The following is a 17,500-nucleotide window of genomic DNA, read 5'->3' as shown; positions in this document are numbered from 1 at the left end:
GCTCTTTACTGTGAGTATTGTGTGTATTGTGTGAATTGTGTAGAGTAACGCATAGGGCTCTTTACTGTGAGTATTGTGTGAATTGTGTAGAGTAACGCAGAGGGCTCTTTACTGTGTGCATTGTGTGCGCTGTATGTGGCGTTACCCTCGGCCTGCAGGCGGCTGAGCTCCAGCTCCTCGCTCAGAGCGTCATAGCTCTCCTCCAGCTGCCTCTTCTTCAGCTCCACGTTCTGCATGTACTCCGTCAGCGAGCGGATCTTCGCCTCGTGCTGAGAGACACAGACAGCTCTGAGCCGCGCAGTGCTGAACAGCGCCCCCCACTGGGTTATACGCCCTGTTCCTTTACACTGTGCCACACTGCTGCTTTGCTTCACGTCCCTCCCCTAACAAAGGTCCACCCCAGTGCCTGGAGCCCAACCCACAGAATCCTGGCCCCTCCCCTTACAACATCCATCCGAACACCACAAGCCCCCGCCTCCTTCCTTCAGTTGGACACGCCCCCTCTTCTCTCCCTTCATACAGAGACACCCCTGACATCCCAACCGCTCTTCATCTAGCCTACCCATGACACGGTAAGACCCCCCCCCCCCCCCCTTCATCCCCTGGCCCTCCCACCTGTGAGATGAGCAGGTGGCAGGAGGAGAGCTCTCGGCCCGTCTCCTCCATCTTACGGTGGCACTCCAGCTGCAGGTTCTCCAGGTGTCTGCAGCGTTTCATCATGGACTTCACCTCCGACTTGATCTTACTGATGTAGAGCCGCGCCACGGTGAACTCCTCCTCGATCGCCCCGCTGATCTCCACCGGCTGAGAGAGGGAGCCACCGCTAGTACACCTTTCCTTCTCTTAAATACGTTATAATATTTATGGTTATTGTTGTGCTTACCCTCTAAATTTCACTGGCACGGCACTAAGTTTAGTTTGAGGCAGAGGGACAGAGAGAGAGAGAGAGACAGAGGGAGAGAGAGAAAGAGAGAGAGAAAGAGAGAGAGAGGAGGAAGATAAAGAAATAAAGAGAGAGAATGAAACAGCAGCCATGGAGAGACAGGAGAGGGGAGGGCAGGGAGAGAGAAAGATAAAGAGAAGGAAGGAGAAGGCAAACAGAGAAAGATAACAGGGATAAAGAATAAGGGAGATAAAGAATAATCTGTTTCCTTTAGGATGGCTACTTGGGCTACTGTCAGTGTGTGTGTTAGCAGTGCATGTTATCTCGCAGTGTGTGTGTGTGTGTGTGTGTGTGTGTGTGTGTGTGTGTGGAGAGTGTGTGTCCCTGCAGTGTGTGTGTGTGTGTGTGTGTGTGTTAGGAGTGTGTATTCCTGCAGCGTGTGTGCATTAGGAGCGTGTGTTAGGAGCGTGTGTGTCCCTGCAGTGTGTGTGTGCGTGTGTGTGTGTGGAGGGGTGTGTGTCCCTGCAGTGTGTGTGTGTGTGTGTGTTAGGAGCGTGTGTTAGGAGCGCGTGTTCGGAGCGCGTGTTAGGAGCGCGTGTTAGGAGCGCGTGTTAGGAGCGCGTGTTCGGAGCGCGTGTTAGGCGTGCCCGTTAGCGCCACCCACCAGCCGGATCTCGCCGTTTCCCACGATGCTGCTGAACTCGCTGAGGTCGCGCATGAGCCCGTTCAGCACCTCGGCGATACGCTTCCTCTGCAGACCGCTCTCCTCCTGCATGCGGGAAAGCTCCGCCTCCAGCGCCATCAGCACGGCCTGCACGGAGCCACACACCCCAACACTTCAGCTACGGCTGGCCGCTCACCTCAGGCACGCGCATACCCGCGGCTCTCTTCCTGCCTCATAGCTGAACACGTCTCACATTATAAACGGCTGCTTTGGCTGCACTGCCCGTCCCGTCCATGTTTATGACCCTTTAGTGAAACATTAACATTAACATTAACAGAAACCCTAACTCCACTGCACTGGTAATAGTGCAGTGTTGCAGAGATGTGAATACAGTACATCTGAATGTGAGTTTGAGTTTGTGTTTGAAAGGCAGAGGGAGGCAGATGGGATTGAAAGGGGCGGGCCTTGGTGGGGGCATGGTTGTGGCTATGGGAGTGGCGGTGCACAGCGGGGCGGGGCTCACCATCTTCTCCGCCAGCTCCTCCGCCAGCAGCTTGTTCTGCAGGCTCTTCTCCTCCACTTCCTGGCTCTTGAGGTCGTAGTTGAGCGCGAGCTCCTCCAGGGCCTGCAGCACCTCCTTCACCTCCGTGTTGGCGCTCTCGCTCTCTGCCTGGAGCCTGCACAGTTCCGCCTGCACCCTCTCACTGTCCCCCCGTGTGGACGCCAGCAGCTGCCGGGAGGGGCAGGGACACAGCACTGTCAGTCACACTCCGAAAGGGGAGGGCTCTATCAGACAGCCAATCACTTCCAGACATGGGAGAGAGGGGCAAGTCTCTGTGCTTAAGCGTGAGAGAATGATATCCGGGAGATGGACACAGAGCATTTTCAGATGGGAACAGAACAGGGACACAAGGGCAAACTTCCCCAAAATAAAGAAATCTGCCTGAATCTGAAACCTCTCAGAGACAGAGAGACTGCCATTCCTCAGGGGGATGAAGGCAGTGTGGCTTTGGCAGCAGATTATGCCTCCATTTTCCACAAGTTGAGAGACTGTTAGTGATAAAAGAACAAAATAGTCTTTTCCTTTCCTTCTCCGTACCTCATCTTGGTTCAGCATCTGCTCCTTCATCTTCTCCACCAGCTGACTCTGCTGGTTAATCTCATCGTCCTACAGAAACACAGAGAGTGAGCACTCCAAACACTGTTACTACACACTCACACACACACACACACACACACGCACACACACACACACACACAAACACACGCACACACACGTTTGCCTGTGTTCTGGTGTATCTGTGTCTCTCACCTTGTCGTCAAGCTGTCTGTACAGCTTGCGAATCTCCTCCTCATACTTCTGCCTCTCCTCCTCGGAGATCCGCACCACGATGGAGGAGGAGCTCCTGTTGTCCAGGGGCGTGTCCTCCACAGACTCCGCCTTCACCTCCCCTGCGCTCAGCTGCTCCGTCTCAGGAACATCTTCCCCTGCAGGAGAGAGGGAGAGAGAGAGGGAGAGAGAGAGGGAGGGAGAGAGGGAGGGAGAGAAAGGGAGGGAGAGAGAGGGAGGGAGAGGGAGAGAGAGAGAGGGAGCGAGAGAGGGAGAGAGGGAGAGAGAGGGAGGGAGAGAAGGAGAGAGAGAGAGGGAGAGAGGGAGGGAGAGGAGGAGGGAGAGAGAGGGAGGGAGAGGAGGAGCAAAAAGGACACATGAGACAGGAGATAGTGAGTAAAATGGTAAGGGAAATGATCCTAGCTTTGAAGGGCCTGTGCTGTCTGACTGCTGTCTGCAGAGTCTCTGTAGCCTGTGTGGCGCAGGCTGGCCTGTGCTGCTCCTCACCGCTGCGCCAGCGGCCCAGCTCTGCCTCCAGCTTGACGATGGTCTCCTTCAGCGTCTTGCTCTTCTCCTTCTCCTTCTCGTACTTCCTCTTCCACTGCTCCGCGGTCAGCTCCAGGTTCACAGACGCTGCGTTCCTGATGGTCTTCGCCCTGAGAGAAGGAGAGGGACGGATGTTTGTATAGCCTTTATTTCATTTCATTTTATTTGAATTTTATTTAATTTACTTTGATTTTTAATTCACTCATTTGTTTGTTTCATTTTTGGCAATTTTTTTTCAAAGTTGTTATTAATGAATGTATGTAAAAAGCAAATAAAAATTGTGAACTAAAAACTTAAATGTCTGGTACCATAAAAAACTGGTACCATAGTGGCTTTGAGTGTCATACATTCTTGTATTCATCTTGTGATGCATTCAAAGATGAGTACTTTGAATTGAGCTGTAAAATAAAGATTATGTTATGGTATTATGGTATTATGTCTGGAATTTAATCTGCCCAGAGGTGCGTGCTGCGCATTTTAAGCATTGCTCTTCTGATATGGCTGCAGTATCTTTCCGGAATCGATGTTTAAATGAACACCTCTGCATTACCTCCCTCTGTACCTCATCTGGTGTGTGGCCAGCAATCATGCAAAATGGCTGCCATACATCACCCAGGTACAGGCTATACAGGCATCTGTGGTGATTGAGGTGACTCACCCCCTCGCACGTGTACACACATACACACGCACGCACGCACGCACGCACACACACACACACATGCACACACACGCGTGCGCACACACACGCATGCACCCACTCGCACACACATACACACACACACGCACGCACGCACGCACACACACACACATACGCGTGCACACACGTACACACACACACACATACGCGTGCACACACACACACACACACACACACACACACACACACACACGCATATGCATGCACACACATGCACACACACGCATGCGCACATGCGCACCCACTCGCACACACACACACACGCATATGCGTGCACACACACACACACGCATGCACCCACTCGCACACACATACACACACACTCGTGAGTTACCTCTGACCGAACATCAGTGTGGACTTGGTCTCTGCATCATTGTAGCTGGACGGGGAGCAGCAGATGAACATGGTGGTGCGGCAGTTCCCTCCCAGAGAGTCCTGCAGGATTCGGGTCATCTTGCTGTCCCGGTACGGGACATGGGTTTTCTGCGAGGGGGGAAGGGAGGGGACACTCAGGGAGGGAGAGAGACAGTGCCGGCAGCTCAACACCACGCTGAACACCACAACCTGAGAGACAAGGAGCGGCCACCCAGGGGCTGTCTTCACAACAGCGGCTGTGTTTCTGTGTCTCTGTTAACAATACTGAGTTTACTTTCTGACAACGTTCAGTCATACAGCCCAGATATGAGTGTCACCTTCACAAAATGCAAAGAGGGTTGAACCACGTGCTTTGGGCACAGCTATTTCTATCACACTAATGCAGACTGTCCAGTTTGAATTTGCTGAAGAAATGCTGAACACTCGTTACATCACATACAGGCTGCACTGAGACCATCTTCACTTTGATTAGTTTTGAAGGCGCTTTCATCGGCTGTGCCCAGCTGATCCCAGGTCAGTTCCCTGAGTCCTGCATACTGTCCTGCCTCTGTATTAGACTGAGGCACGCTGAACCAGGACGAGGTCCCCTCACCGTCCCCTCGGCCAGCGCTGAGATGACGTTGCCTAGCGACGATAGAGACTTGTTGATGGTCTTGGCCTCGTCCAGGACCGCGCCTTCTGCACCTGTCTTGCTGACCTGAGAGAGAGAGCGACAGGCACAGAGAGGTCATTGATGGGGCAGAGGGGTCCTGCGTAATGGATACAGATTCCATCACAGACTCACAGACTCCATTACACCCTCCTCTGGGTATCTGCTGGCTCATGCACTCACCTAAAAAGCGTCCATGTTGCAGTCTTGGTGACTATGAGCTAGAGTGGGCCTCACAGCTGTGCTCCACTGCGCTTTACTGTGCTCATCCCACTGTGCTGTGCTGTACTCAGCTGAGCTGTGCTGAGCTGTGCTGAGCTGTGCTGAGCTGAGCTGTGCTGAGCTGTGCTGAGTTGAGCTGTGCTGAGCTGAGCTGTGCTGTGCTGAGCTGAGCTGTGCTGTGCTGTGCTGTGCTGTGCTGAGCTGAGCTGTGCTGTGCTGAGCTGTGCTGAGCTGAGCTGTGCTGTGCTGAGCTGTGCTGAGCTGAGCTGTGCTGTGCTGAGCTGTGCTGAGCTGAGCTGTGCTGTGCTGAGCTGAGCTGTGCTGTGCTGTGCTGTGCTGAGCTGAGCTGTGCTGTGCTGAGCTGTGCTGAGCTGAGCTGTGCTGTGCTGAGCTGTGCTGTGCTGTACTCAGCTGAGCTGAGCTGAGCTGAGCTGAGCTGAGCTGAGCTGTGCTGAGCTGAGCTGAGCTGAGCTGTGCTGTGCTGAGCTGAGCTGTGCTGTACTCAGCTGAGCTGAGCTGAGCTGAGCTGAGCTGAGCTGTGCTGAGCTGAGCTGTGCTGTGCTGTGCTGAGCTGAGCTGTGCTGTGCTGTGCTGTGCTGTGCTGTGCTGTGCTGAGCTGTGCTGTGCTGTGCTGTGCTGTGCTGTGCTGAGCTGAGCTGTGCTGTGCTGTGCTGAGCTGTGCTGAGCTGAGCTGTGCTGTGCTGAGCTGTGCTGTGCTGTACTCAGCTGAGCTGAGCTGAGCTGAGCTGAGCTGTGCTGAGCTGAGCTGAGCTGAGCTGTGCTGAGCTGTGCTGAGCTGAGCTGTGCTGTGCTGTGCTGAGCTGTGCTGTGCTGTGCTGTACGCTCCTCACCTTCTCGCTCCCCGCCAGGTCCACCAGGTAGAGCTTCCCGCTCAGCTTCTGCTCCGTCTCCACGTGTTCCTGCTTTATGTTAATGAGGAAGATACTGTGGCTGCGAGAGCTGTGCTCATTCATATCTGCAGGGAGAGAGAGGGAGGGAGCCAATCAGGAGAGGGAGAGAGAGGGAGGGAGCCAATGGGGAGAGGGAGAGAGAGGGAGGGAGCCAATGGGGAGAGGGAGAGAGAGGGAGAGAGCCAATGAGGAGAGGGAGAGAGAGGGAGGGAGCCAATAGAGATGGGGAGGGAGTTTTTATTCTGAAGGGAGGGAGGGATGGTCATAAATGTTTATGTGCGAAACTGCTTTGTCAGCACTGGCTAAGTTGTTGTTAGGGGATTCAGAGTGAGGAAGAGAAGAATGTGAGAACAGCAATGTAGGGAGAGACTCGGGGATTAAACCTGCCCTGAGTCTGCCCAGAGAAGGTGGGACTCACTGGTGACAGCGACGTGGCGATTGGATTTCCCCTCGTCAATCACGTCCATCACTTCCTCTGGGCTGGACACGAAACGTTCAGTACAGCCCTGCATGTTGGGAGTGGGGTGGGGGGGTGGGGGGGTAATGAGAAGAAAGGAGAGCAAAAACAATTTAATGAGGTCAAAAAGAAAAACCCAAAACAAGCTTCAAGTTAGATGAGCTTATGGTTAAACTCTCAGTCCCCAACTCTGGAAGTTTGTGGGTTCACTCCCCAGCTGAGTCATACAGAAAGACTAAACACTGTACCCTGTGCCACTCTGCTGAGACCTCCGCATTGGAAAAGGTGGATTGTGGGAACTCGCTCTGTGAGAGGCTGGTGTCATATGCAGTAGGGGAACCTGCCCATCAGCACCACACCACAGCCATCAGGGCCGGCTCTGACACCCCGAGCCCCGGGACAGGGGACACCTCCTCTGCTCTCGGCTGCTGTGTCGGTCCTAAAGCAGGTGCTGTCGAAACGAGGACAGCTGTCCCACTCACCTTCACGTAGGGAACTCTGTTCTTATCCTCATGCACGGCCAGGTTAGTCTTAGTCACTGAGAGAGAGAAAAACGCACCTGTAAGCATGTGTAACCATGACAACGCGTTAAGGGCAGCAGTGAGGTAGTAGTTGCAGCGATGCACGCACGCACGCACACATGCACTCACTCACTCACGCATGCACGCACTCACTTACACATGCATGCACGCACACATGCACTCACGCACTCACTCACTCACTTACACATGCATGCACGCACGCACTCACTCACTCACTCTCTCACTCACTTACACATGCATGCACGCACACACACAGGCACGCACACACACACACACACACAGGTACGCACTCACTCACACATGCACGCACGCACACAGGCATGCACGCACACACACAGGTACGCACGCATGCACTCAGGCACACATGCACGCACGCACGCAAGCATGTACACACGCACACACACGCACGTTCATCACTGACCACACCTGCGCTAAACTCTGCTGCACTTTAGCCTGTGTTTTCTGGAAGACCACAGTAAAGATCAGTCATTGAAAAGGCACACACTAACCATCCAAAAGGTCCCGGATTTTCTCCATATAGATTTCAAAGTAGGAAACCTGAAAAGATGGAAAACCAAGAGAGAAAGAGATGATGCAGAGAGGTATGAGGAGAGGGTAACCGTGGCAAGGATGGATAGATGTCACATTTAGGAAAAAATGTGTATACTACCAAGGGACAGCAAGTCAGCATTTAACACATGTTAGTGAGTCACTGAGTGTTTACTGTATGTGAGTCAGTGAATGTTTTACTCTATCTGAAAGAGTCAGTGAGTGTTTTACTGTATCTGAAAGAGTCAGTGAGTGTTTACTCTATCTGAATGAGTCAGTGAGTGTTTACTCTATCTGAATGAGTCAGTGAATGTTTTACTGTATCTGAATGAGTCAGTGAGTGTTTACTGGTAGTTGCCTGTGTTTGGGGGTCTAGAGTTACACCTTGATGTGGAACTCCAGGTTTTCATCCATGGCGAAGATGTGATTGAAGATGTCCTCTGCTATCCGAGGAATGATTCCCATCTGCTGAGGGTCATGAAGCTTACCCTGGAGAGAGAGAGAAAGACAGAGAGAGAGAGGGGAGAGAGAGAGAGAAAGACAGAGAGAGAGAGAAAGAGAGAGAGAGAAAGACAGAGAGAGAGAGAAAGAGAGAGAGAGAGAGGGGAGAGAGAGAGAGAGAGAGAGAGAGAGAGAGGGGAGAGAGAGAGAGAGAAAGAGAGAGAGAGAGAGAGGGAGGGAGAAAAACAGAGTGAGAGACACAGACAAAGACAGAAAGACAAAGAGAGACAGGGAGACAGAGAGAGAGTTAAAGAGAGAGAGTGAGGATGGGGGAGGACAGTGAGAGAGCAGAGAGGGGGGCAGAGGGGAATGTCACTTTACATCCCACATATGAAGGCAAGTCACCGTGGTTTACTGGGATATTTTATCAAATGGACCCTTACCTCCATGGTGTGGGTCTTTCCAGAGGAGGTCTGTCCATAGGCAAAAATAGTCCCATTGTAACCGCCCAGCACATCTACAGACACGAGAGAGAGATACATTGCAAAAGGCCAGGATATACAGCTAGCACATTTACAAAACGGGGAGAGGGGAGAGAAGGGAGAGAAAGAGGGAGAGAGAGAGAGAGGGAGAGAGGGAGAGAGAGAGAGAGAGAGAGAGGAGAGAAGGCAGACAGGGAGGAGAGAGGGAGGGAGAGAGAGAGAGGAGAGAGGGCAGACAGGAAGGAGATAGAGAGGAGGGGAAATAGAGAGGTGACAGAGGAGTACTGATCACTTTCATCACTTTTATTGCTATTATTCCTGAAAAGCTGAGGAATGGGTGCACTCCAGGTAAATTCTTTCTGTTTAGCTTTCATGCTTTATTTGTAATTCCTCCATATTCATACAGCAAACAGACAGGGAGCCAACAGTGAACAGTGAGTCAAAGAAAGCATTCATCTGGAGACTTTACTTTCTTTCACTTCTATGACTCACTTGGCCTGGGATTTGTAACCGAGTTCATTTTTACTTTTTGACATTATCTCTGTCTGAGACGGCTCCCAGTGGGACTCACTTTATTTAATCTCCTCATGCTCCGGCTCATATGCTTAAAGCAAACTGCTCCTCCGCTCTGCTCACTGAATGCAATTACAGCCATTTTTCATATCTGAAAACTGAATAAATAAAGGTGTTCTACATGTTGGGGGAGTGCAGAGCCGGAGAATAGAGTCTGTGACTCAGCAGTGGAGAGAGAGAGAACAAGAGAATGAGAGAGAGAGAGAGAGAGAGAGAGAGAGAGAGACAGAGAGAGAGGGAGGGAGAGAGAGAACAAGAGGACGGGGGGGGGGGGGGGGGGGGGGGTGAAAGAGAGAGAGAAAGAGGAGAGAGACAACCGCAGTCTCCCAGACCAGACTGAATTAAATTCCTTGTCTGCAGTCAGCTGCTGGATAGGTCAGGGCAGAGACACAGAGAGGGAGGAGGAGAGGCCGATAACTGCCCCCAATTTCACTAATATGGGAAAACCTTATTCGGTGTCCTCAGTACTTTTGAATACAAACAAACAGACATACACATACAAACACACACTCACAGATATATTCTAAACACATGTACATACAGTATGTTACACACACACACACACACACACACACACACACACACACAGTGTCAGTTAAACACACTTGCCTTTGACGATCTGCTTGGCGCAGGTGTTGTAGACCTGCTCCTGTGTGGTGTTGGTGGGAAACACGTGATCAAACACATAGGACTTCCCCTTTAAGATAAAGAAACATGTGATCAAACATATTACCTCCTCTTTAAAATAAACACAACAAACATGTAATTAAACACATAGGACTTCCCCTTTAAAAGAAACACCAGATAACAGTGTTTCAGTCACTGGAAAAACATGTCAACATTGCCTAAAGAACCCTCCGTAATTTTCTTTGCCATGTTATGCAGACAGCTGCCAGAATGTTGCAGGGTACAGAGAGACCTTTTTACAGCCTTGCAGTATGTCATTACATCAGCTGCTAAGTGCAGCGGGTTCATGTGTGCACCTCTTTTATCTAATGAGATCTGATCTGAGATCTGTAGGGCGACGTGTCTGTGAAGGCTGTGCTGGGAGCTTGTGTGGTGAGAAACCTTTTAACGGAGAGCAAGGAAACCAAGCAGAAGTACCAGGATGCACCTCCTAACAGTCAAGAACAGCATTGTGTGAGTGTGTGTGTGTGTCTGTGTGTCTGTGTGTGTGTGTGCGTGTGTGTGTGTGTGTGTGTGTGTGTGTGTGTGTGTGTGTGTGTGTGTGTGTGTGAAAGATAAGACAGTGAAGGGGGAGAGAGGAGGTAGCAAGATCAGATCACAGTGGATGCATTAGAGCTGCGTGGGGGGGGGGGGGGGGGGGGGTCAGACTGAGAGAGAAACTGAGAGGAGAGTGCAGGGTATGGGGGGGGGTGGGGGGGGGGGGGGGGGGGGGCACTAATGATCTTTTTGGCTGCAGCTTGGATTCCTGATTCAATCAAGCTTCAGAGACAGGGACAGATGCACACACACAACCTTCAGACTGACAGACACACACACACACACACACACACAACCTTCAGTCTGACAGACAGACACACACACACCATGCACACACACACACACGTTGCACTACAGACAGCACCTGTGATGGGAAAATGAATCGTTATTTTCCTGCTTTGTTGCCCGTGGTCCGATACACTTTGCCTTTGCTATGCGCTCTGGTGATTAATGATGTTGAACACATTTATGGCTACAGGGTGACTCTGAAAGATGGATCAGATGCAGTCAAAGACAACTCACTGAACACTCAACACTGAACACTGCTCAATCAGCGGAGCAGGAACACTGAACACTCAACACTGAACACTGCTCAGTTAGGTGGATTGTATATCAGAGCCCAGCAAGTCAAATACTATCAAAACCCGTTCTCATTGGTTAACATGAACCGCAGAATGGCACCGATTCAAATGAAGCCTGCAAACAATTGTATGCAGAACAGATGAAGATGAAATTGGATTTGGTGTCTTTGGTAATATGATTGAAATGCAGCCTAGTTGCCTAGAAGCCTAAATGATGATCACTCTGCATTTTGCTTCCAGATTGAGGCTGAAGCTGGTAATTAGTTCTGCAGGAGCATGAAAATAACGAACAGCTCCGAGACTTAGTGTGAAGCTGCTGCCTTCAGTCCAGGGGAAGCAGCCTGTGTAGGAATAAGATTGTGTTTATGTGTACATATCTGCTTAGGTGTCTGTGTGTAAGTGTGTGTGCATGTGTGAGTATGTGTTTGCATGTGTGTATCTGTGTGCTGGGGTGTATGTTTAAATGAACACCTTAGCCCACGGCTGCATTGACATTCATGTGTTGCCTTGTGTTTACCTCAGTCGTCTAGATATTGACTGGAAGATTTATGGAGAGACTGAGAGACTGAGAGGGAGGGGGGGAAGCTCTGGCGGGGGGGGGGGGGGGGGGGGGGGGGTGCTCTGAGAGGGAGGGGGGAAGCTCTGGGGGGGGGGGGCTCTCAGAGGGAGGGGGGGGGTTCTTCTGCTCGGGTCTGAAGATGCTTTAGAGGTGAAAACAGAAAGCAGGCAGAGGGAATTAGAAGGGGCGACACGTTCTGCCAACACCCCTGCTGCTGGGATACCATCGCCCCCTTGCCACAATCTCATGGTTTGGAGAGTGGAACGATGTAATCCCTTTCTCCACTGCTCTCCTCTTCCTCTTCTCCCCCTCTCCCCCCTCTCCCCCTCCTCTCTCCTCCCCCTCCTCTCCTCTCCTCTCTCCTCCTCTCCTCTTCCTCTTCTCCCCCTCTCCCCCTCCTCTCCCCTCTCTTCTTCCCCTCTCCCCCTCTCCCCCTCTCCCCCTCCTCCTCTCCCCCTCTCCCCCTCCTCCTCTCCTCCTCTCCCCCTCCTCTCCTCTCCTCTCTCCTCCTCTCCTCTTCCTCTTCTCCCCCTCTCCCCCTCCTCTCCCCTCTCTTCTCCCCCTCTCCCCCTCTCCCCCTCCTCCTCTCTTCCTCTCCCCCTCTCCCCCTCCTCTCTCCTCTCCCCTCCATGTTCAGCAGTCTGCAGCTGCTCACAGCAGAATACATGAGCAGACAGACTGACTGACTGACTGACTGACAGAGACACAGTAAAAAATAAAGGATTACATTCTCTCTCTCTCTCTCTCTCTGTGGCCCACTCTGCTGTCCCTGAAACCTGCGAGATAAAGAGTCCTCTACTCATCCTCATATGTGACATCACGTTCCAGCCTCCATATGTCAGATAAAGGGTGATTCACTTCTGACCAGAAATATTACTCAAATCACAGTCCTCTGACCTCTGATCAGGTCTCAGAGACCTCCCTTTGTGCTGAGTTTAGTTTGTACATCCAGGTGGCAGTGTGGTGTAACGGTTAAGGACCTGAGTTTGTAACCAGAATGCTATAGGTTTGACTCCATGATGGGGGGTGCTTCTGCTGCAGCCTCAAACAGGACGCTTAACCTGAAATAGCTTCAGCAAATGCCCCAGCTGTAGAAATGGATAATATGTAAAGATTTTCAGCAGTAAGTCATCTCGGATCAGGGCCTCTGCCAAGCAGATAAGCAGCAATAATAAACACTGAGAGCTGGAACAGCCAGGCCGTGGTCCTGATGCAGCAGAATGCTACATCAAGGGAGAGCACAGCCGTTTCAGCGTGACAGCATTAGCCTGCGGCTAAAGGGAGCCAGAGAGGGGCTGGGTGCTGTGCCATTGGCCCACGCGAGTGTTATCGATCCCCCCACAGAATGCGATTATCCAATCAGCTCACGGCTCCGTGAAATGAATTATGACAGAAGGAAGGGTCACGTTATTAAACATGTCAGCTCGATTCAGTTCAGTTCCTGGGAGGGTCCAGGTCAGTTCAGTCCAGCCGGGGTTCAATCCACCCTGACCTGAACCAGCTACAGAAGCAGACTGCGGGTGATTCAGTGGGAGTGGGGGGGGGGTGTCTGATTCACAAAGCAGGTTCTCAGTCCGGATGTCTCTCTGTCTTCTCCAGAGATGCTCCCATGCTCCTGACTTACACTGCATAATGCCTTCTGATCAGTGTAAGAGACAGAGACCCAGCTGACAGGCCAAAACCCAATCAATCACACACTCTGTCTTCGGTTCATCACCTCATCGGTTGGTACACAGAGCGCCCTTGACCTGTCTCCCTGGAAACCTTGCAGCGAGTGATGGATGTGTGACTGCACCAACGAGGAGAGAGCGGGATCCTGACAGGGAGAGAGAGACGGGCGGCGGTGAGGAGCGAGGATGAGTTGGACGAGAGCTGCTCCGCTCCAGGGCACCCGCCGTTTCTCAGGACTCCGAATCTGATCCCAGGCAGACGAAGCAGAACACGGGTGGGAGGCCAAGGAGACAATTTCAGTCAGCGGATATCAGATGGCAGAGCGAGGGAGAGAGAAAGGACATCGAAAACGAGCTGCAGCGAGGCATGCTGGTCAGGAAACTGAACCTGTAATCGAGTGGCTGCAGTGTCCCAGGCAGGGGATTACCGCAGGGCATTACTGCTGTATCCCAGGCAGGGCATTACTGCAGGGCATTACCGCTGTATCCCAGGCAGGGCATTACTGCAGGGCATTACCGCTGTGTCCCACGCAGGGCATTACCGCTGTATCCCAGGCAGGGCATTACCGCTGTATCCCAGGCAGGGCATTACCGCTGTATCCCAGGCAGGGCATTACTGCAGGGCATTACCGCTGTGTCCCAGGCAGGGCATTACCGCTGTGTCCCACGCAGGGCATTACCGCTGTATCCCAGGCAGGGCATTACCGCAGGGCATTACTGCTGTGTCCCACGCAGGGCATTACCGCTGTGTCCCAGGCAGGGCATTACCACAGGGCATTACCGCTGTGTCCCACGCAGGGCATTACCGCTGTATCCCAGGCAGGGCATTACCGCTGTGTCCCACGCAGGGCATTACCCCTGTGCCCCAGGCAGGGCATTACTGCAGGGCATTACCGCTGTGTCCCAGGCAGGGCATTACCGCTGTATCTCAGGCAGGGCATTACTGCTGTATCCCAGGCAGGGCATTACCGCTGTGCCCTTCAGCAAAGCCTGAATTAATCACTATATAATCACTGTATAAATGTACCAAATGTATAAGCATCAGCTGTGTCAGTCTCCCTGAGCAGAGCTTCTTAGCAAATAAACCATGTTTTAAAATTCTTACAATGTGAGCAGGTGCAATTCTGCAATTTCTTCAATTTGACTGGTTCTAGAAGAGGGTGGAATGTTCTGGACTTGCTCACATGCAGCATCCAAAGTAAGACTTCCCTGTGACAATGCATTCCTGAGGGCGACTGTTCCAACATCACAATGCAGATGCTTTTTGGAAGTTGGATCGAATTATGATGGGTTTGGGTAGGTACTGAGCTGAGCAACAAAACCTGGAATCATAACAGGGATCGATTCACAAAGTGAGAGCCAGAACTGTATGGAAAAGGCCAGTGGCTCCAACTAAGGACATTTTTAATTACAATCCTGTGAATATATTCATATTCATATTTATAATTGGGCCTCTGAATATTTATGAAACTCTTTCTCCCATTGCCTCCATCTTTCCTCTTCTTAATCTCTCTCTCTGTTTCTTTCTCTGTCTCTCTCTCTCTCTCTCTCTCTCTCACCATCCTCACCCCATATGTATTTGGATATACAGAATTCCTTTTAGCCCTGTATCGTCACCCTGCTGGAAAATTGGAGTTTAAGCACCATCACACCGAACAGAGGGGGACAAGAAAAGAAAAGCAACGGAGAGAGTGTATCAGAACTGCCATCTTTACAGATCAGCGCTGAATTCATCACCTTATTAATAAGGCCATTAATATGGATACCTGGCAGATAAAAGACTCTTTATGGAAATCACGCTTTCAAGAGCAGACTGTGTCCCAGCTGCTGACGCCCACGAATGAGCCCAGCATATGTGAAAGACGCTCTTCAGCAGCCACAGAATAACACAAATATCCATATTAAATGCAAGGATATAAGACGTTAATTATTGCTATAGGCAGTAGGGTTCTCACTGGCAGGTGTGGCTGTATATGTGGCATTTCTGAGCGTTGCATTCTGCAATGCTGGTTCTGTGCCTCAGAGCTCCAGATTTTGGAGGTTTTTAATGTGCAGAGTACCGACGGGCTCCGTCACGCCGTAATGAGCAGATTCATTATGCAGCTCAGCCACGGACGGACAGGAAGATGGGGAATTAATTTGGAGCATGAAAACGAGGAGAAAAATGTGTTATTAACAGTTTATAAGTGAATAAAAATATTGGGACTGAGGGAGGGAGGGGATTGGAGAAAGACAGGGAGAAGGAAAATGTTCTCTCTCTCCATCTCTAATAACATCTGGTAATCTCCCTCATTCTCTACACTTTACCGTACATCTCATTCTCTATCTCCCTCATTCTCTACACTTTACCTTACCTCTCATTCTCTATCTTTCATTCTCATTGGCCACCCTTCAGATCTTGACCATATGCCCTCGACACACTGTGTCAGACATCGCTGACTCATCGCTGCTTCATCGTTGGCCCCTCACCATCAGAGATCTCTGGTAATTGCATTTCCACACCAGTGCCAGGAAGGGAGTGTGATCATGGCACAAGATCGCATCATCCATCTTGAAAGTCATTTCCCTCATTTATAGTGAAATAGTTAAAGCTGGCAATAGTTACATCTGAGGAGGAGGACGACTAAGAAGAGTCATCCTGAACCAGAACCACGGAAATCTTTTTCTGGAGGGCCAACGCATCTGCTGGGCCACTCAGCCCAGGCCCTGGAGGGTCAGAGAACCTGGTGGCTTCCACTCCAGCCAGCCTCATAATAACCTGGTTAAACTGGCTGTGGTCAACTGCCAGGTCATGTCCCTCCAGGTCAGAGCTGCGTCGGCCTTGTCTGCAGCAGGTGTGAATGTCACACACATGCTGGCACAGACGGGTCACTGCAGAGACGACACAGACTCCGTTCTACTTCACGTTCACACCTTAACGATGTGCCCCCCCCGCTCAGCAGGCTGTAAAACCGCAGCTTTTGCTGAGGTGACCCAGTGAAATCCAGTAGAGTCTGAAACAATCTCCTTACATTTCTGCTGCTTGGCTCTTTGAAGAGAAAGGCCCTGTGGGAGAACAGGCCCCAGACGCTGTCAGACGCCAGCTGCCGCGAACACCATGAGGGAAGATTCAGCTCCACAAACTCATTTCAAATAAACAGCTGAAAAAGCTGCCTACTGGTACAGTATTCCCAGAAGAACTGCTATGGGACTAGTAAAACACTTTCCCAGAAAATTAAAAGGCAAAAAAAACAATCAGATCACTGATTAAATGTCACGCTTAGGATATATATTTAAGAGGGGAACAGAAAAAGAGGTATATTATAAAAAAGGACTGATGTTTCAACATCACACAATATCTTTCTCTGAATGAATGTCCTGAGTGTTTTAGCCTGTGATCATTGGGGTTTTTTTACTTTCAAGTGTTTCTCTGCTTCCTTTGTGGAGGTCTTTTTTCAGGGTTTTGTCCCACACAGGTTGTTAGCCACACTTTGCATTACATTATTGACATTCAGCAGATGCTCCTATACAGAGTGACTTACAGGCTTATAGGTTACAATTTTATGTTATCCATTTACACAGCTGGATATTTACCTAGGTAATTCTGGGTTAATTACCTTGCCCGAGGGTACAGCATCAGTGCCACAGCGTGGAATTGAACCAGCAACCTTTCAGCTACGAGCCTTGCGCCTTACCACTATGCTACACTGCTGCCTGGTCGGTCACTTTGACTGTTTGCCCAGGGGGCGACCTTTCACCTCACTGCATTCATAATAAATCTAGCTCAGCTGAATAAAGCTCCCTCTCCGCATCCCTTCAGATGAGGTATTTATTTCATTCTGCACTGGCTGTAAAACCCGTCACATTTACCTGTGGTTTATCCCCCCACCCGTACTCCATAATGACAATCCACTTTACGCGTCCATTAGAATGCTTCAAAACGTTGACCGGCAGTTCAATATTTCAAAGAGATGAGCATCTGCATTTCTCACAAGATTATTATCACAGCCATTTCCTTTCTGCAATCAGCCAGGGCAAGGCCATGATGATCAGAGCTGTAAGGCTGACTTATAAACTCGAGATAGGTGGGCCAAGAATGAGCTGTTAGCGATATGGAGTGTTTATTTTTCTGTTCTGCGGCTTGTACTGGGAAGAGTTCAGCGTTC

At 50.8% G+C, this 17,500-nt stretch overlaps 1 protein-coding gene across 5 annotated transcripts in view; it reads right to left on the bottom strand.

The window, feature by feature from the left end:
- LOC118780548 (kinesin heavy chain-like) overlaps positions 1-17,500 on the bottom strand; it is a 32,058-nt gene that overhangs the window by 11,481 nt on the left and 3,077 nt on the right. For all 5 annotated transcript variants that reach the window (XM_036533108.1, XM_036533109.1, XM_036533110.1 and 2 more), the window contains exons 2-17: positions 9,931-10,018; positions 8,710-8,783; positions 8,210-8,314; positions 7,786-7,834; positions 7,217-7,272; positions 6,696-6,783; positions 6,218-6,342; positions 5,088-5,192; positions 4,455-4,603; positions 3,385-3,533; positions 2,860-3,035; positions 2,647-2,715; positions 2,071-2,277; positions 1,548-1,694; positions 616-804; positions 146-269 (exon numbers count right to left, since the gene is read on the bottom strand). In XM_036533108.1, coding sequence (XP_036389001.1) covers positions 146-269; positions 616-804; positions 1,548-1,694; positions 2,071-2,277; positions 2,647-2,715; positions 2,860-3,035; positions 3,385-3,533; positions 4,455-4,603; positions 5,088-5,192; positions 6,218-6,342; positions 6,696-6,783; positions 7,217-7,272; positions 7,786-7,834; positions 8,210-8,314; positions 8,710-8,783; positions 9,931-10,018 — 1,900 coding nt within the window. The remainder of the gene's footprint in view (positions 1-145; positions 270-615; positions 805-1,547; positions 1,695-2,070; positions 2,278-2,646; positions 2,716-2,859; positions 3,036-3,384; positions 3,534-4,454; positions 4,604-5,087; positions 5,193-6,217; positions 6,343-6,695; positions 6,784-7,216; positions 7,273-7,785; positions 7,835-8,209; positions 8,315-8,709; positions 8,784-9,930; positions 10,019-17,500) is intronic.

The sequence above is a fragment of the Megalops cyprinoides genome, chromosome 7 (assembly GCF_013368585.1).
Source record: "Megalops cyprinoides isolate fMegCyp1 chromosome 7, fMegCyp1.pri, whole genome shotgun sequence".
Lineage (NCBI taxonomy): Eukaryota > Metazoa > Chordata > Actinopteri > Elopiformes > Megalopidae > Megalops > Megalops cyprinoides.
The sequence above is the reverse complement of the archived record's forward strand: the minus strand, read 5'-3'. Positions and strand labels throughout refer to the sequence as shown.